Source organism: Scylla paramamosain, chromosome 26 (genome assembly GCF_035594125.1).
Source record: "Scylla paramamosain isolate STU-SP2022 chromosome 26, ASM3559412v1, whole genome shotgun sequence".
Taxonomy (NCBI): Eukaryota; Metazoa; Arthropoda; class Malacostraca; order Decapoda; family Portunidae; genus Scylla; species Scylla paramamosain.
Genome location: NC_087176.1, coordinates 18,159,324 through 18,186,287, shown reverse-complemented (window position 1 = coordinate 18,186,287; position 26,964 = coordinate 18,159,324). Strand labels below are relative to the sequence as shown.

The 26,964-nt window shown below is 37.9% G+C and overlaps 1 protein-coding gene across 2 annotated transcripts in view; it reads right to left on the bottom strand.

Moving 5' to 3' along the window:
* Nucleotides 1-26,964, bottom strand: part of LOC135113773 (argininosuccinate synthase-like) — a 91,788-nt gene that overhangs the window by 22,075 nt on the left and 42,749 nt on the right. For both annotated transcript variants that reach the window (XM_064029356.1, XM_064029355.1), the window contains exons 6-7: nt 24,095-24,240; nt 8,022-8,143 (exon numbers count right to left, since the gene is read on the bottom strand). In XM_064029356.1, coding sequence (XP_063885426.1) covers nt 8,022-8,143; nt 24,095-24,240 — 268 coding nt within the window. The remainder of the gene's footprint in view (nt 1-8,021; nt 8,144-24,094; nt 24,241-26,964) is intronic.

Here is a 26,964-nt window from a genome sequence, read left to right as displayed (position 1 = left end):
ATTTCCTTGTCCCTGTTAATATCGATCAGATCAAGCAATTCATCGGTATTGCTGGATTTTATCGCCAGTTCATAAAATATTTCAGCCTTATCGCTCAATCTCTCACTCATTTGCTTAAGGAAAATGTTGCATTTATCTGGTCTGAAAAGGAACAAGATGCCTTTGATCTTCTCAAAACTGCCTTGTGTCAAGCACCAGTTCTTGCTTTTCCAAATTTCGAAAAAGAATTAATCTTATACACTGACGCTTCTGGCCTTGGAATCAATGCCGTTCTCATGCAGAAAGATTCACTCGGTAAACATCACGTACTAGCTTACGCTAGCAGATTTCTCAACAAGGCAGAGCAAAATCATGACGTCACCAAGCGTGAAAGTCTCGCCGTGATCTGGGCGTTACGTCATTTCCGTGAACTCATCTTAGGCTATAAGATTCATGTCCACACTGATCATTATGCAGTCACAGAGATCTTCAAAGGCAACAACTTTACAGGTCAATATGCTCGCTGGCATCTCACGATTCAAGAATTTAATCCTACAATTTCATATATTCCTGGTAAGGGAAACGCAATGGCAGATGCACTATCACGCAATATTGCTACTATCTCCGTCATGACAGAAAATCCTCCCATGCCAACCATGGATGAAATAAGGAAACATCAACGTTCAGACGCCTTCTGTTTTAGTGTTGCTTATTACCTCGAATCTGGTGATGAGACAAATCTTCCTAAGTTGCAAGTGAGTGCTGATACGTTTTTCATGCAAGACGATCTCTTATACGAGTATAAGTCGAGTAATGTCTCTACCGAAGATTCTAATGAGCGTTTATCTCAGTTCGTGGTACTTCAGTCGCTAGTGAATATCATACTTTACCACGTTCATGACTCACTCCACACAGGACATCCAAGTCGGGACAAATGCCTCGTGCAGGCAAAACGATCATATTTCTGACCGACTATGAGGAAGGATATCTTCCAACACTGTGCGCTCTGTCCTCAGTGTGGTTCATATCATCTCGCTCACAAATGAGATCCATCGCTTCAATATCCCATCACTTCCGCTCCTTGGGATTCAGTCACTGTTGATCTGCTCATATTTCCACTTACAGAGAACGGTTATCAGTATCTTCTACTTTGTGTGGATAGTCTCACTCGTTTCACTATTCTCGTTGCTCTCAAAACTGGTACTTCTGTTGGTTGTGCGATCATTGACAACATATTTTGTCCTTATACCTCTCCTCGCTTCACCTTATCTGACAATGGCGCTGAATTCAATAACTCTGTCGTACAGGAGATTTGTAAAGAATTTCATACCAAGAAATGTAACATTGTTCCTCACTCACCCAGTTCAAACGGCAAAGTAGAGCGTTGTGATAAACGTATCCTTGACATTCTGCGTTTCATAACAGAAGCAAAGCATTCCTGGGACGAATGGCTTCCTCATATAGCCTCCTCTATCAACTCGGCAATCTACTTCACCATCAACGAGTCTCCACATTTTGTGCTCTTTTGGTACTGAGTAACGTCTTCCATATGAATTTCTCCACAGTGCACTGCGTTCTGTCTACAACATTGATGACTATGTCAGATGTCGTCTCTGTGATTTTCAGTTCACTCATAAGCTCATTCACGATCGCCTCACTGCATCGCAAGCAGAGATGCTGCAGAAACAACATCTTAGAGCGACAAATTCTTCCATTGAATTCGGCGATATAGTCTTCGCCAGAGTTCACAATCGTAACTCTAAATTAGATCCATTGTTCTTTGGGCCACACCGTGTGATCGAATCTTTCCATGGCCACAAAGTAAAAATTCTATATCTCAAAACCTTAGGGGAACAGATCGTTCATGTCGATAATTTGAAGTGTGTGAACAAGGGATTCGATGATGAGTGTTGCACATCAGATATCATTAAGTTCTGATTTAACAGATCCTTCAAGCGACTCGAGTTTAACCACACACACGTCGGCTGCCTCGGCTTCAGAGCTCTCCATATTTCTATGTTTTTCTAAGGCTATTTCAAACGGAAACTTATCATAAAGATATGTAACAGTGCGTGGTGTGCTGGGGATCAAGATAGATACGCCTGTGAAGATGCTGAGTGAATACATCATGTTATTTTGGGTGGTGATAGCTATTGTGGCGGTGGCGGCCACAGCTGATCATGTAAACACATACGACCGACAACAACTACTGGACCTACGCCTGCAAGCAAACACCCTGCCGCCAGCAACTTTAGACACCGTCAAATGGCTAAATGAATTAATCAACGGCCAAAACGCCATCCAGGAAAATTCATACGTGAAGAAAAACAAACGGAAAAGAGGTAAGAAGGGTGGAATCCGAGCAAGATTGAGGAGAGGCACTAAGACGCCGCTACCTGCTGTCATATTCGGAAATGTTCGGTCAATAAGGAACAAAATAGACGAATTTTCTGCAAACTGCAAATATCTAAGGGACTTCAGAAAAAGCAGTTTCATATCACTAACGGAGACATGGCTTCAAGATAAAGATGTAGATGAAACAGTAAACATAGATGGATTTTCATTAGTGAGAGCAGACAGGAAGGACACAGTGAAGCAGAAAGGAGGTGGAGTCGCTGTATACGTGAACGATAGATGGTGTACACAAGTGAACGTGAAGGAACGTTTTTGTTGTGAAGACCTTGAATTTTTAGTAATAACATGTCGGCCTTTCTATCTTCCTCGCGAATTCAACAACGTGATAGTTATAACAGTGTATATTCCGCCACAGGCCAATGCATCGGTTGCAAGTGAGAAGTTACAAAATTGTGTACAAAAATACGAAAATAATAATCCTGAAGGAGTTATCATAGTTCTAGGTGACTTCAATCATTGTAACTTTCAGTCAAGTGTGCCCACATATCAACAAACAGTGACGTGTCCCTCAAGAGGAAATGCTACACTAGACAAAATGTTCTGTAACATTAGGAATGGATATCGTGCCTATCAAAAACCAAAACTAGGTGATTCTGACCACAATATGGTGTTCCTTGCGCCATCATACTTGCAAAAACTTAAATGTGAAAAATACGAGAAAATTAGTGTGCAAAACTGGAAAAATAACGAAAAGATCATTCTTCAGGGGTGTTTCGAATGTACAGACTGGGATGTATTATTCTCGGATACAGAAAGTATTAATTACAACTTAGACGTATTCAATTCCTATGTAAATTTTTGTACTGAAATGATAATACCAATCAAGGAAGTAAATATATATCCAAATAGCAAACCGTGGATTAACTCCAGTGTATAACTATTAGTTAAAGAAAAGAAAAGAGTTTTCGCAATTGGTGATAGAAATAGAGGTGCAGATATTCAAAGACAACTAAAAAGGGAAATAAAAGATGCCAAATATGCGTATAAAATTAAAATAGAAAATCATTTTAAATCTAACAAAAAAAAAGATGCCTGGAATGGTGTGAAAATGTTGTGTGGTTCTAAGAAGAGAAAACAGAGAATAGACCCGTCAAATCCTCAAGAATATGTAAATGAATTAAATTCTTTTTACTCTAGATTTGATATCCATGATTTTAATGAAGAATGTAACAATATTATGTCACTTGCAAATAGTATTGAGTCAGACCATATAACTATCACAGAAGAAGATACAAGACGCTCTTTGAAACGAATTAAGTGTGGTAAAGCTGGTGGTTCAGATGGTATAGGTTCAAGGTTATTGAAAAACTGTGCAGAACAACTTGTTAATCCAGTTTGTAAACTTTACCAAGCTTCACTTGATCAGTCCGTAATTCCAGATGTGTGGAAGAAATCTGAAGTTATTCCAGTGCCTAAAACCAACAACCCAAAAGAGCTAAATGATTTAAGACCTGTCGCACTAACCCCATTTCTTATGAAATGTTTGGAGCACATTGTAAAACCACATCTCTGTAAATATTTAGACTCAGAGCGAGATAACTTTCAATTTGCTTATTGTGAAAACAGATGTGTTCAAGATGCTATATTAACGTTACTTCACCCTATCCATGAACACTTAGAGAATCGAAATACACAGGTTCGCATTCTTTTTATAGATTTTAGTAGCGCTTTTAACACCATCCAACCCCACATATTGTTACAAAAGTTACTAGCATTAAATGTAAACAGAAAACTCATCAAATGGATACATAGTTACCTAACAATGCGTTCACAATATACAAAACTTAAAAATGTTAAATCAGACATTGCTATAACAAATACAGGGGCACCCCAAGGTTGTGTTCTGGCTCCACTACTTTTTGTATTGTACACAAATGACTGCAGAAGTAAATATAAAAGTTGTTCTATAATTAAATATGCAGATGACACGGCAATAGTGGGAAAAATCAGTAATGATGATTCACGAGAGTTCCTGAAGCAAGTTGAAGACTTTGTTACATGGTGCAATAATAACTTTTTAAATCTAAATGTAAAGAAAACAAAAGAAATGATAATTGATTTCCGTATAATTAACACAATTCCAGATCCACTAGTCATAGCCAATGAGCAAGTTGAAAGAGTAAATGAATATAAATATCTTGGCGTAATAATTGATGACAAATTAACAGGATCTTCAAATACAACTAAATTATACAAAAAATGTAAACAGAGAATTCATTTTCTAAGAATATTGAAAAACATCCATATAGATCAATCAATATTATCACTATTTTATAAATCAGTAATTGAATCCATTTTGAGCTTTGCTATTACAGTATGGTATGGATCCTTAACATGTAAAGATATAAATAAACTCAAAAGAATTGTAAAGAACGCTGGTAAACTTAGAGCTAGAACTGATTCCCTAGATGATATATACGAGTATATTATGATGGTGATAAAACAACTAAATAAAATTATGAATGATGTCCAGCATCCACTGCACTGCCAATACAAGTTCCTGAGATCTGGTAAAAGACTTGCCCTCCCAAAGCTGCAAACTACTAGATTTAAAAATACCTTTATTCCTAAGAGTATAGATCTCTTCAATTCCTTTGCTTCCCGCTAACTTTTGTTTTATGTGTGTGAGTGTGTATTTTTAATGATGTATTATTTTTAGTATATTATACTATATTATGTGGATGAGCTACTGAGCAAGCCAAGAAGATTTTCATGTTGTATGTAATTAAATGTGACAATAAAGCTTACTTACTTACTTACTTACTTACTTAAAGCCTTAAACTTCGTTCCCCATTCCAAAGTTTAATCATCCAATTTCAATATCATGTATATATGTGTATATTTCTCTTTACTTATATGTGTTGTACGTGTATTATATTATCTTATCATGTCTGTATGCTATTATTAAGTTTCTCGTTCTGTACTCTCTCCCTAATGTCATGTATCATCTGTATCATTCTACTGCCTTATTGTTATATCCAAATGTGAGGACACATTTTTCGTGGGGGGAAGGCATCTGTATCAGTCTTGACAATTACTGTTATATATATATATATATATATATATATATATATATATATATATATATATATATATATATATATATATATATATATATATATATATATATATATATATATATATATATATATATATATATATATATATATATATATATATATATATATATAAAAACATGTATTATATTATCTTATCATGTCTGTGTGTTATTGTTAAGTTTCTCCTTCCGTGCTCTCTCCTTGATGTCATGTATCATCTATATCATTCTACTGCCTTACTGTTATATCCAAATGCAAGGGCGCATTTTTCGTGGGGGAAGGCATCTGTATCAGTCTCGACAATTACTATTATATATATATATATATATATATATATATATATATATATATATATATATATATATATATATATATATATATATATATATATATATATATATATATATATATATATATATATATATATATATATATATATATATATATATATATATATATATATATATATATATCCCATGTGTAACATGGCCAGCCAGTCCTTTCTCTACCTCTCAATGGAATTTCACACCTACTTCCAGTCCTTAGGGATAACACCTGCATACATATGTTCGTCTTCCCTGCTGGTCATTTCTCCTTCTCCTCTATCTCAACGGGACTTCACACCCACTTCCAGTCCTTAGAGGTAACACCTGCGTTTGTCCCCCCTTCTCTGCCTCTCAAGGGAATTTCACACCTGCTTCCAGTCCTTAGCTCAGATAAGTACAGCTTGCATGTAGTGAGCTCATCAGCTCATTTGGAGTTCCAGTTCAGTCCCAGTCAGAGACACAGTCAGTCACCCAGTCACAAGCAGTCAGTCTTGGTCTCTCACTCAGTTCTGCTCAATCACAGTCAGCTGTGAGAGACGTTGCTCAGTTGTAAATTATATCACTTCAGAGAGAGAGAGAGAGAGAGAGAGAGAGAGAGAGAGAGAGAGAGAGAGAGAGAGAGAGAGAGAGAGAGAGAGAGAGTAGAATCTCACATTACAATCGTCTCAAATCCAGTCTGTACAAATCAGCTACCTATCATTAAATCAAGAGCTTTCATCATCGTCCCTTTTATTTATACATCATAATAACAAGCTAATTACCCATTACCTCCGAGATACCAAAATCACCACCTCACTCTGATTCTCCACACTTCCAACACTCCAAGCATCTTCATCGACGAGGCAAGTAACAACTTCCTTGATACAGTGGTGACACTTCTCTCCTAGAACAGTGGTGGCAAAGTCTTCAGAAGACTCTCTCTCTCTCTCTCTCTCTCTCTCTCTCTCTCTCTCTCTCTCTCTCCATTGTGAATTTCTTTTAAATGTGATAGGTTTCCTTTAGATATGATATTTCCCTTATACTACAATGTTTTCATTTTATTTACAGAATAAATAAGCTCTTTTTCTCGACTGTGGAGGTGACGATAACGAGCAGGAGAGGTAGCTTCTATCCTGGCTGGCGGTGCGAGAGGAAGAGACCTATGGATTAACATAGTCAGGCTAACCGTGTGACCTCACTCGGTCACCCATGGAAAAGTGACAACTCTTGGAGGAAACATTTCCAAGTATTGTAGTGTTTGCAAGAAAAAAACATGCAAATGTCATTAGAAAAAACATAAATTACACTAACGTGCCTTTTTTTAGAGCATCACAATGCATGTATACTCTAACACCATTTAATTTTGAGGTAGGAAGCACCTGACATAAAGTGTGTCTTGGTGTAAGTGTGGCAGTGCCGCAGACTGGGGAACCCCCGAAAATGACAACGCTCAAACGCTCAATTCAAAATGGTCAGACCATAGTCACAACTCCAGCGCTGTACGACATTTGGCGGCAGTGTCTGCGCGCTGATTAGTTACCCTACACTAAAATCTGGCAAGTCACTTGAGCACGCTACACCGCCACGCGCCCCTCCCAACCCCCTCCAGGCGAGAGAGTGGGCAACTTTGACACTACATTACACTGGTATGACGCAATCTCATTTCTTCTCTTTAGTCTGTCTTTCTCTCTTTCTATATTTTCTGTTCTCTTTCCTCCTTTTTCTTCTTCTGCTCTAATAAAGTTTGTAATAATATATACTCCATTGATGAGTAGCACGGCATTTGTAGTGTATTTGTAGCGGAGTGGCCGTGCGTTCGCAGCGCGTTCTCCATAGCCGCAATGGATTCATAACACAGACGCAAAACATAGCGCGTTCCCAGCTCATTCACAGTGTGTTCGCAAAGCATGAGATTCGCAATACATTCGCAGCAGAGTCGCCATTCAGGACGTCGCCATCAAGATTTGCTAATGTGGAAACAGGGCTTTACTGCGTAAGGATGATTTACTGTTTATTTACTGAATATGGACTGCAGATATGGGATGGATCGTAGCACTAAAATGATATATGAAATAACTATTATTATATTGTTTGCTGTGGTCAGTGAACTCTCTTTCTGTGTGTGTGTGTGTGTGTGTTCTTATGTTTGGTTTGGGTTCAGCTATTACCCTTCTACAAGACGTTATTGTCAATAAATTACTACTTCCAAGAGTACTGTGTGTGTGTGTGTGTGTGTGTTTGTGTGTGTGTGGGCGCAACTTACCGTGGCGGAAGGTAAGAGTGAGGCGTTGCGGGGCGTCAGGTGCCTGCTCCGGATTGGTGGTCATCTGGTAAATGGTGGAAGGAGGGGCAGCAGCAGGGTCTTCCAACACTCCAGACTCATAACTGTAATGTCATGGTTAATTGTTGTGGGCATACAAGAGAAGCATGAACACACACACACACACACACATTGCGTGACGCTGAGGAGGTACCTGAGACAGCTCTATATTTTGAGGGAGTTTCTCCGATACGACCATAATCTGGGAGCTATTACTGCTTTCAAATGAACTTCTGAGTACCTGACTACTGATATGACGTGTTACATGGCCTGAGGAACATCTCTACGGCCAGTACTGAAGGTATTATCAAGTCGTCCCTGTACTGTTGTGTGAGCCACAGAAGGTAAACAAGGTGTGGTATCGCCACGTATATACTGTACCACCCTCGCCGACGTATACATGTAAAGAAATTCTATTGCTGAACTCCATACAACAATGGCACACTTCATTGGGTCTGAACTTGAAGAATTAGTGAAGAAAAAGGTAGAAAACGAGCTTGCTAATGTAACCAGCAGCATTGATGGAAGGGAAAGCAGAAGTGTAAGTAAGACGATTAAGGATGCAGTTGTTGTTATGCTGCCCAGCCTGGCCTGCATAATTTCGGTCACTGTATCTACGGCTGCATCTACTGCTTTCAAGGAATTCAGTGATAAATTAGAAAATAAGATCGCAGTAATGCAGAGGAATTGCCTCCTGCTCAAGTATGAAAACGACAAGATGGAGCAGTACTCCCGAAGGGAGAACTTACGTATTTCTGGACTAGAGGAAGAAGAGGACGAAAGTGAGGAGGTGCTGGAAGCTAAAGTTATAGAACTTGTTGATACTATTGGAGTGAAAATTGAGCAGGATGACATTTCTGTTGTTCACCGTTTGGGGAGGCCCAGGGAAGGAGATAAGCCAGTGATTGTGAGGTTTTGCCACCGAAAGAAAAGAAATGAAATTATGCAAAATAAGAAGAAAAAAAAAAAAAAAAACTCAAATGTAGGCAAAGAAAAGTGTATATAAATGATGACATGACCTCCTTAAGGGCTAAAATGCTGAATATGGTTAAGGAGCAAGAAACAGTGAAAAATGTGTCTACAAGGGAGGGAAGCATTCTTGCATGGTTGCACAGTGGGGGTAGACCTGTAGTTATAAACTGTCCTGATGACTTAGAAAAGGTTGATATTTCTGCTCCTGATTGAAAAAGGTTAAATTTAGATCACTTAACAAGGACCTAGGATGGCGCTGGGACAGCACATACTTGGGCATGATAATCGTGTTAGTGTAAATAATATCAACTCTGTTCAGTTTGTTCCTCCCCTGGATTATATTAATGTGTTGTCTCATAATGTCTGTGGTATCAAGTCAAAGTTTTTATGTATGGATTTTGTTAACTTTATTAAAGATTATGATGTGATTTGTTTATGTGAAACTAAGTGTGATGATACTGATATGATTAATGTAAAAAATAATATGGAAAATATTGGCTTTGACATTGTCTTTAAGAACAGAAGCAAATTAAGCAGGTTTGAATCTGTGGGTTTACTCATGGCCATCAAGAAAAATGCTAGTTTTAAGTGGAGGCATATTAGTAACATGATTCTTTACTTTCAGTTAAAGTTGATAGAAATAGTGTAAATTTTGGTAGGGAACTGGTAATAAGCTGTGTTTACATTCCCCCCTCACACTCTAGATATGGTAATGAAGAGCACTATGATGAGCTGGATGATTTTTTGTTTACTTACTCATATGATGATTATGTGCATGTGCTTTGTGGTGATTTTAATGCTCACACTCTCACTATGTCTGATGTTCCTTCTGATACTGCTGAGGACCCTGTGTCTGTAAGTTTAACTGATTTTGGAATAACAGACTAGAGGAAACCAGGACTTAACCCCAGATAGGAATTCATATGGGAAAAAGTTGTTGGATGTTTGTAAGAATCACCAAGTTTATATGTTCAATGGAAAGTTAGGGGAGGACTGCAGCATTGGCAAACCTACTACCACACACAATACAACTATTGACTATTTTTTAGGATCACCTCTGATTATGAAGTATGTTGTAGTTTTTAAAGTATTAGATTATGAACCTTTGTTGTCTGATGTACACTGTGGACTACATGCAAGAATCAAATGTAAGATACAAAGTACGGTACCTGTTGTAAACCGAGAGGCACAGGAATCAAGACAATCAAGTGTAAGGCCAAGTAAATGGAATGTTGAAAAACAATTTTTATATGTGAGTAATATTGATGAAACTAAGATGAATGAACTGATTGCAAAAGTGGATGAACTACCCATGGATGATATTAATCTAGATTTAAAACAAATATTGACTGAGCTGGCACTTGCAACTTTCCCACCATACAAGAAAAGATCATTCATTAAAAAGTCCAATAATGCCACCTCAGTGGGATATGATAAAGAGTGCTGGGCATCTAGAAAGGAATACTAGACAGAGGTATCATTTGCATAGAAGTAGTGTAAATTTTAACATCATGATTGAGAAAAGCAGGAAATATAAAGCAAATCTAAAAAGAGTGAAGAATAAAGAGGGATAACTTAATAAAGAAACTTAGAAAATATGAGTGATGACCCCTAAAGCATATTGGAAAATTTTGAATAGTCAGAAAAAAACTTATCAGATCCCCATAACACTAAATAAATTCTATGAGCATTTTAAGCAGGTAGCAGGTGATGAAAATTCTGACAATAGTGATGTGAATATTACAAGTGATGAAGACCGTGCGGATGCTGAAATTTTATCAGTACTTAATGATCCTATAAGTGAAGAAGAGGTAGTTAGAAATATTAAGGAGTTAAAAACAACAAATCCCCAGCATCTGATATGATATTAAATGAATATGTTAAAAGTACTAAGCATCTTTTGTCCCCTCTATGTTAAAATGTTTAAGAAAATACTTGATACTGGTGTCATGCCAGCTGAATGGTTGGTGGGTACAATAGTGCCACTCTATAAAAGCAAGGGAGACATCCAGGATGTTAGTAATTACAGGGTCATCACCTTACTTAGCTGCATGGGGAAGCTGTTCACCTCCATACTTAATGAAAGACTTAATGATTATTCAAACACCTTATCTATCATTAATGAAACACAAGTGGGCTTCAGACATGGATATTCCACTCTGGATCATATATTTTTGTTGAAATGTGTAATTGATTTTTTTAACTGGAAGAAGAGAAAGCTATTTTGTTTATTTGTTGATTACAAGAAAGCCTTTGATATGGTATAGCATGAAGGTTTATGGTGTAAGCTTGTGGAGGAAAAGGTGCAAGGGAAAATTCTAAATGTAATAAAAAATATGTACAATAATATCAGATCATGTGTCATGCTTAACCAAGAGATTTCAGACACCTTTGTTTGCAATGTAGGGGTAAGACAGGGGGAAAATTTATCACCGTTGCTTTTTGCTTTTTATGTGAATGATATTGAAAGTAAATTAATTGAATATAATTGCAGTTATGTACATTTTGGTGATGATTTCTTAAACATGTATCTTAAACTATTTGTTATTATGTATGCAGATGATACAATTATTTTGTGTGACAGTGAGGATGGAATGAAGCAGGCACTGGTTGCTCTGAAGTTATATTGTAATGAATGGAAATTGAAGCTAAATTGTAACAAAACAAAAGTAGTAGTGTTTAGTAGGGGAAGACAAAATTTATTTAACTATGAATTTAAATTTGGTGGTGAAAACAATGAAGTAGTGACAGAGTATAAGTATCTTGGAGTGTTATTAAATTGTGATGGGAGGTTTCGCAAAGGTGAGCTGGAGCTAAAAGAGATGGCCACAAGAGCAATGTACTCATTAATAAGTAAGTGTGGGAAGTTTGACTTGCCAGTGGATATACAACTTGAATTATTTACCGCCACAGTGCTACCTATATTGACTTATGCATCTGAAATTTGGGGTTACCATATTGCTAGGGAGTTAGAGTTTATGTACATGAAATTTTTAAAACATGTTTTTGGTGTTCATAAGAATACTTGTAATGACATGGTGTATGGTGAACTGGGTGTATTTCCACTTGATATTTATATAAAGAAAAAAAAAATGATAGGTTATTGGTCTAGGCTAATTTCAGGTAAAAATACTAAATTGTGTTATGTAATGTACCAATGTCTATTGCAGCTGGATGGGTTAGGGCTTTATACTTCTCCATGGTTAGCCTGTATAAAGAATATTTGTAATGACTGTGGAATTTCTGGTATGTGGTTGTTGCAAGATGTTCCTAATTCAAGATGGGTGAAGAAAGCTGTGGAACAGAGATTGAAAGATTAGTGGCTTGTAACTTGGCATCATAATTTAGAAACAAAATCATTAAGTAGCAATTATAGGGTGTTTAAGACAGATTTTGGCAGAGAACAGTATTTAGAAAAGTTAACAAAGGGTGACAGATTATTAGTGACTAAATTTAGAACTTGTAATAATAGACTTCCTGTAAATGTTGGTAGGTATCAAGGTGTCAGTAGAGAAGATAGGATATGTAACAAGTGTAATGTTGGGGTAGTAGGAGATGAATTTCATGTTCTTTTTGAATGTACAGATGTGGAAATTGTTAGGTTACATAATATGTATAAACCAAATTATTACATAAATAGGCCAACACAATTCAAATATGTTTTGTTCATGCAAAGTACAAATTCAAGTGTGATGAAGAAATTATCTTTGTTTTTAAGGATGGTGCTACGCATGTTTAGATAAATAGTGTGCAAAACAGGTCAATAGTTTTTCTAATTTATTAATTAGTAATAGTATGTATCATTATATATGCATACACTTTTTTTTTTATTAATTTTTTGCCATTGCTTAGTGTATTTCATTTGTATGTATTTTTTTCTTATGTGATATTATGCACATTCTGTATATAATTCTGTATATAATTGTATTCTTGTGCTGGAGAGTTGTGCTCCATACTTTTATATAAAGTCTGAGCTTACTCAATAAATTCAATTCAATTCAATTCAATTCAATTCAATTCGATTCACACACACACACACACACACACACACATGTGAACGAGATATATTCTAGCTTACTTCTAGAGATGAAGAGATCATGGGGACGAACAAGATTTATTTAAGCTTATTTAGATTCTGGGGACGAAGAGATCACGAGGAGGAGAGCAAGATTTATCCAAGCTTACTTATATTCTGGTGATGAAAAGACCATTGACTGGGATAACAGTCATAAGAACTTTCTTTAAGCACTTGTGCTGAAGAAATTCTATCTTGCTTGCCGTGAGATTAGCTTGGTTTACATAACCTCTTCAGCAGGGAAACATTTCAGCACCATTTCCCCCAAAAAAGGATTTGTATTTTACTGTGTCTTACTTCCCCAAAAATCGTATTATGAACGAAAAGAATATACCAACAAAATATCAAAAACTAATTTCATTCCATACATTTTTTCAAGTTGCCAACTTGTAAGCACTGCGTTCTAGAGACCAAATGTTACGAGTATTAGAGTGTTGCAACTAACAACTTCTGGCTGCCATAAGGCTGATGGCCATGATGCTTACAGTTATAAGGTTTTAAGTCAAATCAAACTTTGCTATTGTCGACCATAAGCATTACGAAGAATACGGCCCAGGACCTTCTGTGATGAAGGGAATGTGTGGTACCAACAGATTCTTGATCCTTCCCTGCACATCATCACGGCTCACCATGGAGCCTGCCTCCTGTTTCATCAGTTTTCAGCTAGTCTGGAGTCTTGACATTGCCTCTGGCCTGTTGCAGCTGATGTCGATGAGGATGTTACTTTTACAGGTGCCATCATGTGTTATGTTGTTTCGTAAACAATGTCGTGCTAGCATGGGAAGAATCGGGAATGAGGCACTTTATCAAATTTTCGATACGTATGATTATCATTACAACGTGCGTTGAAAAGTCTGATTTCGAATCATACAAACATAATTGGTCAACAGCTGTAATTAGTCAGACGCGCAAAGAAACTATGTGTGCAGCAGGCATTGGATACTGACTATTGGGATGTCTGTGACCACCACGATGATAATGGTGGTGACAATAATAATAATGCCTTGTTGATAATTTTTTTTTTTTTTTTTTTTTATGTAGGAAGGATACTGGCCAAGGCCAACAAAAATCTAATAAAAAAAAATGCCCACTGAAATGCCAGTCCCTAAAAGGGTCAAAGCAGTGGTCAAAAATTGGTGGATAAGTGTCTTGAAATTCCTCTTGAAGGAATTCAAGTCATAGGAAGGTGGAAATACAGAAGCAGGCAAGGAGTTCCAGAGTTTACCAGAGAAAGGGATGAATGATTGAGAATACTGGTTAACTCTTGCGTTAGAGAGGTGGACAGAATAGGAGTGAGAGAAAGAAGAAAGTCTTGTGCAGCGAGGCCGCGGAAGGAGGGGAGGCATGCAGTTAGCAAGATCAGAAGAGCAGTTAGCATGAAAATAGCGGTAGAAGACAGCTAGAGATGCAACATTGCGGCGGTGAGAGAGAGGCTGAAGACAGTCAGTTAGAGGAGAGGAGTTGATGAGACGAAAAGCTTTTGATTCCACCCTGTCTAGAACAGCAGTATGAGTGGAACCCCCCCAGACATGTGAAGCATACTCCATACATGGACGGATAAGGCCCTTGTACAGAGTTAGCAGCTGGGGGGGTGAGAAAAACTGGCGGAGACGTCTCAGAACACCTAACTTCATAGAAGCTGTTTTAGCTAGAGATGAGATGTGAAGTTTCCAGTTCAGATTATAAGTAAAGGACAGACCGAGGATGTTCAGTGTAGAAGAGGGGGACAGTTGAGTGTCATTGAAGAAGAGGGGATAGTTGTCTGGAAGATTGTGTCGAGTTGATAGATGGAGGAATTGAGTTTTTGAGGCATTGAACAATACCAAGTTTGCTCTGCCCCAATCAGAAATTTTAGAAAGATCAGAAGTCAGGCGTTCTGTGGCTTCCCTGCGTGATATGTTTACCTCCTGAAGGGTTGGACGTCTATGAAAAGACGTGGAAAAGTGCAGGGTGGTATCATCAGCATAGGAGTGGATAGGACAAGAAGTTTGGTTTAGAAGATCATTAATGAATAATAAGAAGAGAGTGGGTGACAGGACAGAACCCTGAGGAACACCACTGTTAATAGATTTAGGAGAAGAACAGTGACCGTCTACCACAGCAGCAATAGAACGGTCAGAGAGGAAACTTGAGATGAAGTTACAGAGAGAAGGATAGAAACCGTAGGAGGGTAGTTTGGAAATCAAAGCTTTGTGCCAGACTCTATCAAAGGCTTTTGATATGTCCAAGGCAACAGCAAAAGTTTCACCAAAGTCTCTAAAAGAGGATGACCAAGACTCAGTAAGGAAAGCCAGAAGATCACCAGTAGAGCGGCCTTGACGGAACCCATACTGGCGATCAGATAGAAAGTTGTGAAGTGATAGATGTTTAAGAATCTTCCTGTTGAGGATAGATTCAAAAACTTTAGATAAGCAGGAAATTAAAGCAATAGGACGGTAGTTTGAGGGATTAGAGCGGTCACCCTTTTTAGGAACAGGTTGAATGTAGGCAAACTTCCAGCAAGAAGGAAAGGTAGATGTTGACAGACATAGCTGAAAGAGTTTGACTAGGCAAGGTGCAAGCACGGAGGCACAGTTTCGGAGAACAATAGGAGGGACCCCATCAGGTCCATAAGCCTTCTGAGGGTTTAGGCCAGCGAGGGCATGGAAAACATCATTACGAAGAATTTTAATACGAGGCATGAAGTAGTCAGAGGGTGGAGGAGAGGGAGGAACAAGCCCAGAATCGTCCAAGGTAGAGTTTTTAGCAAAGGTTTGAGCAAAGAGTTCAGCTTTAGAAATAGATGTGATAGCAGTGGTGCCATCTGGTTGAAGTAGAGGAGGGAAAGAAGAAGAAGCAAAGTTATTGGAGATATTTTTGGCTAGATGCCAGAAATCACGAGGGGAGTTAGATCTTGAAAGGTTTTGACATTTTCTGTTAATGAAGGAGTTTTTGGCTAGTTGGAGAACAGACTTGGCATGGTTCCGGGCAGAAATATAAAGTGCATGAGATTCTGGTGAAGGAAGGCTTAAGTACCTTTTGTGGGCCACCTCTCTATCATGTATAGCACGAGAACAAGCTGTGTTAAACCAAGGTTTAGAAGGTTTAGGACGAGAAAAAGAGTGAGGAATGTACGCCTCCATGCCAGACACTATCACCTCTGTTATGCGCTCAGCACACAAAGACGGGTCTCTGACACGGAAGCAGTAGTCATTCCAAGGAAAATCAGCAAAATACCGCCTCAGGTCCCCCCAACTAGCAGAGGCAAAACGCCAGAGGCACCTTCGCTTAGGGGGATCCTGAGGAGGGATTGGAGTGATAGGACAAGATAAAGATATGAGATTGTGATCGGAGGAGCCCAACGGAGAAGAAAGGGTGACAGCATAAGCAGAAGGATTAGAGGTCAGGAAAAGGTCAAGAATGTTGGGCGTATCTCCAAGACGGTCAGGAATACGAGTAGGGTGTTGCACCAATTGCTCTAGGTCATGGAGGATAGCAAAGTTGTGGGCTAGTTCACCAGGATGGTCAGTGAAGGGAGAGGAAAGCCAAAGCTGGTGGTGAACATTGAAGTCTCCAAGAATGGAGATCTCTGCAAAAGGGAAGAGGGTCAGAATGTGCTCCACTTTGGAAGTTAAGTAGTCAAAGAATTTCTTATAGTGATAATGGCAGCAATGATCATAATGATGGCAATGTTAATATGTAAAAGTAGTACAGAAGAAGAAGAAGAAGAAGAAGAAGAAGAAGAAGAACAACAACAACAACAACAACAACAACAACAAACAACAACGACAACAACAATAACAACAGCAGCAATAGTAAACAACAACAACAGAACCAAACAACAACAAAAACAACAACAATGATAATAAGAGAAAGAGCAACAGCAACAGCAACAACAACGATAATAACGATGGGTAGAGCACCATCAGCAACAACAACAACAACAGCAACAGTAACAACAACAACAATAATTGCGACAACAGCTACTACTACTACTACTACTACTACTACTACTACTACTACTACTACATCTATGTTATTTATTTTATAAGGGTCATTGGCCGAAGTGGAAAAAAAAAGACCCACTTAAGTGACTGCTCCCAAAGCGAAGTCAAGCAGAATCACATCATAGAGGATAAATGTCTTAAAACCTTCCTTGTGAAATAGTTCAAGTCACAGGAAGGTGGAAATACAGAATTAGGCAGGAAGTTCCAGAGTTTAGCAGAAAAAGGGATGAATGACTGAGAATACTGGTAACTTTTGCATTATAGAGGTGGACAGAATAAGAGAAAGTAGGAAGTCTTGTGCAGCGAACGCGCAGGATGGGTGGAGGCATGCAGTTAACAAGATCAAGAAAATAGCGGTATAAGATAGAAAGAGGTACAACATTGCGGCGATGAGAGAGATGCTCAAGATAGTCAGTTAGAGGAGAGGAGTTGATAAGACGAAATGTTTGATTCCATCCTGTCAAAAAGAGCAATATGAGTTGAAATCCCGTCATACACGTGAAGCGTACTCCATACATGGAAGGATAAGGTCCCTGTACAGAGTTCATTAAATGAAATCGACTCAGAACGCCTAAATTCATAGAAGCCATTTTAGCTAGTGATGAGAATGATATAAAGTTTCCAGTTTAGATTATCAGTAAAAGACAGACTGAAGATGTTCAATGGTGAAGAGGGGGACAACTGAGTGTCATTGAAGAAGAGGTGATAGTTCTATGGAAAGTTATGTCGAGTTGATAGATGGAGGAAGTGAGTTTTGAGGTATTGAAGAATAGTAAGTTTGCTTTGCGCAAATCAGAATTTTTATTTGAGAGGTAAAAAATCAGGAGTTCAGTGGCTTCCGTGTGTGAGGAGGCAGTAGAAACCTTCCGAAACGATAATTACTCCTAGTGAGGTCTCAACCATTGAATCAGGAGATGCTGTGAACTTATCAATAATCCAGCTGTGACCTCACTGAACCCTTTGTGTCTTACAACACAGGGGGACAGTCACAGCCTGAGCTCTAAAGACAAATATCTTCCTTTGCACAAAACTACAAGCACCTAATTACATGTACACCCTTCACTCAAAATTCTAAATTAAATATGGTGACCCCTAACACCAGCCTCAGAGTCCCTTTCTGGGAAGGGAACCAAAAATGTCCCCAGGTCGGACTTTTTTTTTTTTATATATCGACCTTAAGTGTCTCGACACTCCCCGTCAACTTTTCTTCATTAACTTCTGCAACATTCGCGGTCTTAGATCTAATTTTCACTCTGTACAACACCATCTATTAAACCATCATCTCCAGTCCCTCTTCAGGATCTTCAGGATCCTTGAAAGCGGAGTTGCCTAAAGGGCGGTACTTATAAAAAGTCATAATGCTATGAATCTGTCATAGGTCTTCAGAATGGCAGATATTTTTCATAAATATTTCATAAACGGTCTAAACCTGTCACAAGCGCTATAGAAATTTTCCTGTCTCTTTTCATTAATGAATATTTTATATACATGTCTCTGTTATTTCTAGCACTTAGCGAAGTCACTCATAGCTATGACGGAGATTATGAAAAACCCATAGTCCTAACGACAAAAAGTTGTGAATTTTTCATAGCTATAAGTAGAATTATGGATACTTATGACTTTTTATAAGTACCGCCCGTGGAGTTTTACGTCTGCTAATTAGGGAGATCTGAGGTAGTATTATTCTGATTTTCCTTGGAAAGACTACTGCTTCTGTGTTTCCCGTTTCTGTGTGCTGAGCGCATAACAGAGGTGATAATGTGGCATTGAGACGTACATTCCTTACTCTTTCTCGATCTAAACCTTCCAAACCTTGAACACAGCCTGTTCTCGTTATATACATGACAGAGAGGTGGCCCACAAAAGGAACACTCATACACTTTATATTTCTACTCGGAATCATGCCAAATCTGTTCACTAACTTGCCAAAAACTCCTTCATGAATAATGTGTCAAAATTTTTTAAAGATCTAACTTCCCTTGTGATTTCTGGTACCTAATCAAAAATATCTCCAAAAACTTTACTTATTTATCTTTCGCTTCTTTATTTCAACTTGATGTCACCACTGCTATCTCATCTATTTCTAAAGCTAAACTCTTCGCTCAGATATTTGCTAAAAGCTTTACCTTTGATGATTCAGGGCTTGTTCCTCCCTCTCCTCCATCCTCCAAGTACTTCATGCCACCCATTAAGATTTTTCACAGAGAAGTTTTCCGTATCCTTGCTGGCATTAACTCTTGAAAAGCTTATGGACTTATTTTTCTCCGAAACTGTGCCTCCATCCTTGTATTTTCCCTGTCTGTCAACATCTGTCTATTAGCATCCATCTTGCTGGAAGTTTGCTACATTCAGCCTGTTCCTTAAAAGGGTGACCGTTCTAATCCCTCAAACTAACGCTTTATTGCTTTACTTTTCTGCCTATCTAAAGTTTTGAATATATCCTAAACAGGAAGAGTCTTAAACGTCTATCACCTCACAACCTTATATCTGATCACCGGTATGAGTTCCGTCAAGGCCGCTCTACTGGTGATCTTCTGGCTTTCCTTACTGAGTCTTGGTCATCCTCTTTTAGGGATTTTGGTGAAACTTTTGCTTAAGCCTTAGACATATCAAAAGCTTTTGATAGAGTCTAGCAAAAAGACAAACTATCCCTCATACAGCTTTTATCATTCTCTCTGTAACTTCATCTCAAGTTCCTTTTTTGACTGTTGTATTGCTGCTGTGGTAGACCGTCACTGTTGTTCCTCAGGGGTCAGTCCTGTCACCCACTCTCTTCCTATTGTAACACTATGTAACAAAGTTTCTCTTCTGTCTTGTCCTTGTCCCCAAACCATAATTTTCCAGTTATTTCCATCTAAACAAAATAGAAAAAAAGTTATTTTGATGCTGAAACTTTCCTTTTGTGGTTAGAACAATGAATTTACATTTTTGCCTTATTTCATTATAGTGTGGGTTGTTCTTGGTTTTCATGTCAGGTAAAGACCTTTGCAAGGTCTCAATTGCTTATCTAATTGCTTTTGAAATGTTGTAAATAAGTTAAAACAATGAAAGAAAGAATATAAAATGTTCTAAAGATTTTTATTTTATTTTAATAAGATCATTCTCGAACTGACCAGATCTAGCAAGAAATTTCTCATATTTAGAAAAATTTGTTTACATTTCAGAAATCTCAAATCTTCTAGAATGCTCTATCGGATACTTTTAGAAGTTTCTAGAACATTTTAGAACATTCTATTCAATGTAAACATTTCCAGAATATTCAAAAACTTTCTAGAATACAATAGGAATATGTAGAAGTATCAAGAATTTTCTAGAATCTACAAGAATTTTCTAGAATGATTCAGAGTATTCTAATGTATGTTCAAAAATATTTTAGAAAGGTTGAGAACATTCTGGAACATTCTGGAATATTCTAGAGTACTGCTTGACAATATATAAACAGACCACCAATCAGTTCTGCTTTGGCTGCCTGAGAAGACATATCACAAGAGGTGAAATGGCATCAAGAGGCTGCAATAATTCTCCAGATGTATTCTGCTACATATGTGATCAATTCATCAAGACAAGAGCAAACAAGTTCTCAATGACAGCATCTGGAAAAATGTTGAAATTTAGCTTTGGGGCAAAAATAATTCTAAAAGCCACAAAAGCAAAGTTTGACAGGAATAATGGACATTTTCTATTGTTTTGCAATGAAAAGAGTTGGAAAATAACATCTGCTTGTCAAAGACAAAAAAAAAAAAAAAAAATAGTGTTACATAGTGATTATTCATTAATGATCTTCTAAACGAAACTTCTTGTTCTGTCCACTCCCATGCGGATGATACCAGCCTGCACTTTTCCTTATCTTTTCATAGATGTCCAACCCTTCAGAAAGTAAACAGTTTACGGAGGGAAGCCACAGAATGCCGGACTTATGATCTCTAATATTCTTGATTGGGACAGAGCAAACTTAATAGTGTTCAGTGCCTCAAAAACCCATTTTCTCCATCTATCAACTTGACACAATCTTCCAGTTAACTATCCCCTCTTCTCTAATGGCACTCAACCGTCCCCCCCCTTTTTTTTTTTTTACAATGAACACCCTCGGTCTGTCCTTTACTTATAATCTAAACTGGAAACTTCACATCTCACCCTTAGCTAAAACAGCTTCTATGAAGTTAGGTATTTTGAGTTGTCTCTGCCAGATTTTATCACCTCCTCCAGCTGCTAACTCTGTACAGGGACGTTATCCACCCATGTGTGAAATATGCATCACGTGAAAGGGAAGGGGGAGGAGAGGATTCCACTCATACCGCTCTTCAGAAAAAGGGGAATCAAAAGCTTTTCGTCTCATCAACTTTTCTTTAACTGACTGTATTCAACCACTCTCTCACCGCCGATATATTGCATCTCTTGCTATCTTCTACCGCTGTTTTCATGTTAACTGCTCTTTTGATCTTGCTAGCTGTGTGCCTCCCCTCCTACCGCGGTTTCATTTCGAGAATCAAAAGCTTTTCGTCTCATCAACTTTTCTCTAACTGACTGTATTCAACCACTCTCTCACCGCCGATATATTGCATCTCTTGCTATCTTCTACCGCTGTTTTCATGCTAACTGCTCTTCTGATCTTGCTAGCTGTGTGCCTCCCCTCCTACCGCGGTTTCATTGCGGTTTCATTGGTCTTTTTTCTTTCTCTCACCCATATTTTGTTCAGCTCACTAATGCAAGAGTTAACCAATATTTTTAACCACTTATCCCATTTTCTGGTAAACTCTGGAACTTCCTGCCTGCTTTTGTATTTCCTTCTTATGACGAACTCTTTCAAGAGGGAGGTTTCAAGACACTTATACTTTAAATTTTAATGACCGCTTTTGACTCTGTGGAGCGGCACCTCATTGGGCCTTATAAAAAAATTCCTGAAGGATTGGACGTTTATGAAAAGACTCGTACTACTACTACTATTACTACTGCTGCTGCTCCTCTTACTCCTCCTCCTCCTCCTATTACTACTACTACTACTACTACCAGCGAATCAAATGAATTAACGTCAGCCTTTGTAAGTTTTGGTGTACTGGTGCTTTGGCTTTACGTTACTTAAAGTTATGATTCGATGCACTTTTTCGTCACGTTTAGAAAGCTACACACAATTAATCAAATAACTAACACGATTGTTGTTATTTCTGGTATGTATTACTTATCACTTACAGCCTTGGTTACAGGCCTTCTGACTGTTTCCTATGCTTTAGGTTATGTTAGGTTAGATCAGGTTAGGTTAGGTTTATGAGTACTATCATTTACTGTTGAGTGTTTACACGTAGTTTCCGAGTCGTCTGAAAACTGATATTTTGTTGGCGAGGCCCTCGTTGATGGCCTCACCTAAATACCGATCTGGTGATGTGCCACTTTGATAACTTTGCTACCTTAATGCACCGCCTCCACGACCATTCGCTGTGTAATTCCAATGATACAGGCCTTTTTCCATTATTAAAATTTTTTTCTGTTACCATTATTACCATTACTTCCATTACCATTATTTCCAATATCATTATTTCCATTATTACCGATGTTACCATTACCTCTATGACCATTATTTCCATTATTTCCATTACCATTGTTTCCCTGACCATTATTTCCATTACTATTATTTTCATTGTTGTTACCTTCACTGTTGCAATTATCTACATTATCACCATTCAATGTACGTACATTGCATGCGGTACCATGGCCAAATTCTGTAGAGGTAACCTTGCAGCGGGTGAACACTCAAGGTCCATCAGAGTCCACGGTGATCGTTAAGGCTCAACGGGTTAAGAGTTGCATACGTAGCTTGGGGTACTTAGTAGCTGGTTTGATACCCGGTAGCTCCTCTTTTCCCGTAATCTATCTGCTATCGATGGCAAGCTCCCGAATGATAGGTCAACATTGACTTGATATTTATTAGTGACAGAAACTATCTTTCGTTCGTCTCTTCTCCATGTTCGCGGGATCTTCTGCAAACTACTGTTACTACAGTTACAGTTACTGCTACTCTTGCAATAAATAACAACAATAATAGCAACAACGACAATAACCACTTCTACTACTACTACTACTACTACTACTACTACTACTACTACTACTACTACTACTACTACCACCACTACTACTACTGCTACTATATACTACTACTACTACAACTACTACTACTACTACTACAACTACAATTACTACAATGGCAACAAGTCACAACTACTACTGCTACTACTACTACTGCTGCTACTACTACTACTACTACTACTACTACTACTACTACTACTACTACTACTACTACTATTATTTCTACTACTACTACTACTACTACTACTACTACTACTACTACTACTACTACTACTACTGCTACTACTGTTGCTACTATTACTACAATAGCAACAACAATCACTACTGCTACTACTACTACTACTACTACTACTACTACTACTACTACTACTACTACTACTACTACAACTACTACTACTACCACTACTACTACTAGCATCATTAACGACACCTTAATCAGTTTCACTACGATTGCTAAGGAAAATGATGATAAAAATTATTCCTACCAACACGACAACAACAACAACAACAACAACAACAACAACAACAACAACAACAACAACAACAACAACAACAACAACTACTACTACTACTACTACTACTACTACTACTACTACTGCTACTACTAGTACTACTACTGTACTACCACCACCACCATCACTACTACTGCTATTACTACTACTACTACTACTACTACTACTACTACTACTACTACTACTACTACTACTACTACTACTACTACTGCTACTACTGTTTACTATGCTTCAGGTTATGTTAGGTTAGATCAGGTTAGGTTAGGTTTACGAGTACTGTACTACTACTACTACTACTACTACTACTACTACTATTACTACAACGACAAGAAAAGCAATGACAACAATAATAACAACAACTTTTATCAGCACCATCATTGCTATCACCATCACCTTATGTGCACCAGATTGGCGTCCATGCTCCAGGGTGACTTAGGGGTGACTGGCAGCGGGATATCGTGAGTCTTGGCGTACTGGAACAACTCAGGTCGCCCCGGGAATCTCTCGTAGAAGGCTGGATCTTTCCACGGAGCGATGATCTTGGGAAACGACAGTCAGCATTAGTAAAGGAGTTGGTTAGGGGAAGGAATGCTGAGGAAAGGAGATGTAAATATGGGGGAAAGTGAAAGAAAATAAAGAACACGATGTATGAAAGAGTAAGATTAGAAAATAGAATAAGCGAATAGAGGTGGCAGGTTAAGGATATGAGAGAGGAAATCATATAAAGGTGGGAGAAAGGGAAAGAAAATAAAGAATATGATGTATGAAAGGGTAAGACTAGAAAGTAGAATAAGGAGTGAATAGAGATGGTAGATTTAAAGTAAGAGAGGGGTGTACAGTGTGAGGAGCATGATAAAAAAAAACAAAAAAACGAGGCCGAATGCAGGAAAAAAAAAAAAAATACACCTAGATGTTGACACTACGAGTATATTATTATTATTATTATTATTATTATTATTTTTTTCCACTTCTATGTAAAGTGCGCACCTCTTATGTATGGGAAAAAGGTGCTGGACTCACATCGCTCTTCCAGATAAGGTGGTAACAGAAGCCTCCCATCTCAGTAACTTCCCCATTGTCTTTATTGTTATTTTTATGTTTAAGCTACTGTTTTTTCTATTACTACTACTACTCCCACTACTACTACCACTACTACTACTACTACTACTACTACTACTACTACTACTGCTGCTGCTGCTGCTGCTGCTACTATTTACTACTACTGCTGGTACTTCTACTACTACTACTACTACTACTACTACTACTACTACTACTACTACATACTACTACTAATGCTGCTGCTACTACTACGTACTACTACTGCTGCTGATACAACCACCATCACCATCACCACCACTACTACTGCTACTACTACTACTACTACTACTACTACTACTACTACTACTACTACTACTGCTACTATTTTCTTTATTATTAATATTTTTTCATCTCGCTAGAGATGCATCAATATATATATATATATATATATATATATATATATATATATATATATATATATATATATATATATATATATATATATATATATATATATATATATATATATATATATATGTACTGCCGAAATGATAACTACTCCCAGTGAGGTCTATATAGTCCAGTCCGTGTTTTTGTTATCATTTTAAATATGCTAACTCTAAATCTGACGAATATATATCTCAGGCATGTCTCAGTTTTATTTGATAGCCTCGTACATTTTTTTTTTTTTACCAGAAATATGGAAATATAATGAGAAAAATGAGGTAATCTAATTTATTGTCTTTTTCACACACACACACACACACACACACACACACACACACACACACACACACACACACACACACACACACACACACACACACACACACTCACAAAAAAAAAAAAAAAAAAAAAAAACTTACCTAATTATGAGAGATGCGAAGTTTACTATGGCCAGCCTGGCCTTATTTTTCTGAAGTCTATGGGAGAATATGCGCCTACTGTGATGACGGCCGGCTGTAGCTCCGAAACTAGCCACAAGATATTCTCGAAAATACTCTTATTGTGATTCTCACACAAAGTTACAATGCTATGGTTTGTTAAACTAGCTATTCTGAAACCTAACCTAGCCTTAACCAGTCTAGCATGTTCAAGAGTGATTGGCACCTACTCTTCCAGACTGGGAAATATGCGACCCGGCCCGACCATAACGCTATTCAAATGCTAATATCTTCCGAACTACGCGGGCGATCGTAACGAAATTAGCACCATATGACAGTACAACTCTATCAGTTTTATATGGTATAGCTTTCATCTCTTTTATTGTTTAAACTCAATGTGTAAAAATTACAAGGTTATGAATTTTTTTTCAAAATGTCTCAATTTTCACTAACTTTTTTTTTTTTTTTTCATTCAACAAGACCAGACACACACCATTGAACGCACAATGGCATTTCCTGTCTAAGGCTATAAAACACAATAACTGGGTACTCTCAAAGTTCTGAGCTAGATAGATCTTTTTAATATTACAGGAGAAGGCAGTAGGCAGCTGCCGAAACGATAATTACTCCCAGTGAGATCTAAAGCACTGGATCAGGGGGTACTGTGAACTTATCATTAAACACAGCTTTGACCTCACTGAACGTTTCTCTTTGTATCTCACAACACAAGGGGACAGTCACAGCCTGCTCTGTAAAGACAACTCTCTTCCTCTACAACACAAAACTACAAGCGCCTAATAACATACACACCCTTCACTCAGAAATTCAAAATTATCATGGCGACTCCTACGCCAGCCTCGGAATGCCCATCTCGGGAGGGAATCACAAATTATAACGACCCTAAGTGTCTTGACACCCTTCCCTCAACTTTTCTTCATTAACTTCTGTAACATTCGCGGTCTAAGATCTAATTTTCAGTCTGTAGAACACCACCTCTCCTCTTCTATACCTCATCTTCTTTTCCTCACTGAAACTCAGGTGTCTGAGGCAACTGACAATAACCCCTTTTCTGTTTCCTCCTACTTTCTCTATCCTCATTTTTAATCCAAAGCTGGATGTTGTGTTTATGTGCGCAATGACTTAACCTGCTCTCTCTCTCTGCGCTCTTGAATCTTCCGAGTTTTCCACCATCTGACTACAACTACAGTCACTCTCAAACTAAATTTATCTGTTCTGTATACCTCTCACCAACTCCTCTGACCATAAGAAATTCTTTGACCACTTAACTTCCAAAGTGGAGCACATTCTGACTCTCTTCCCTTTTGCAGAGATCTCCATTCT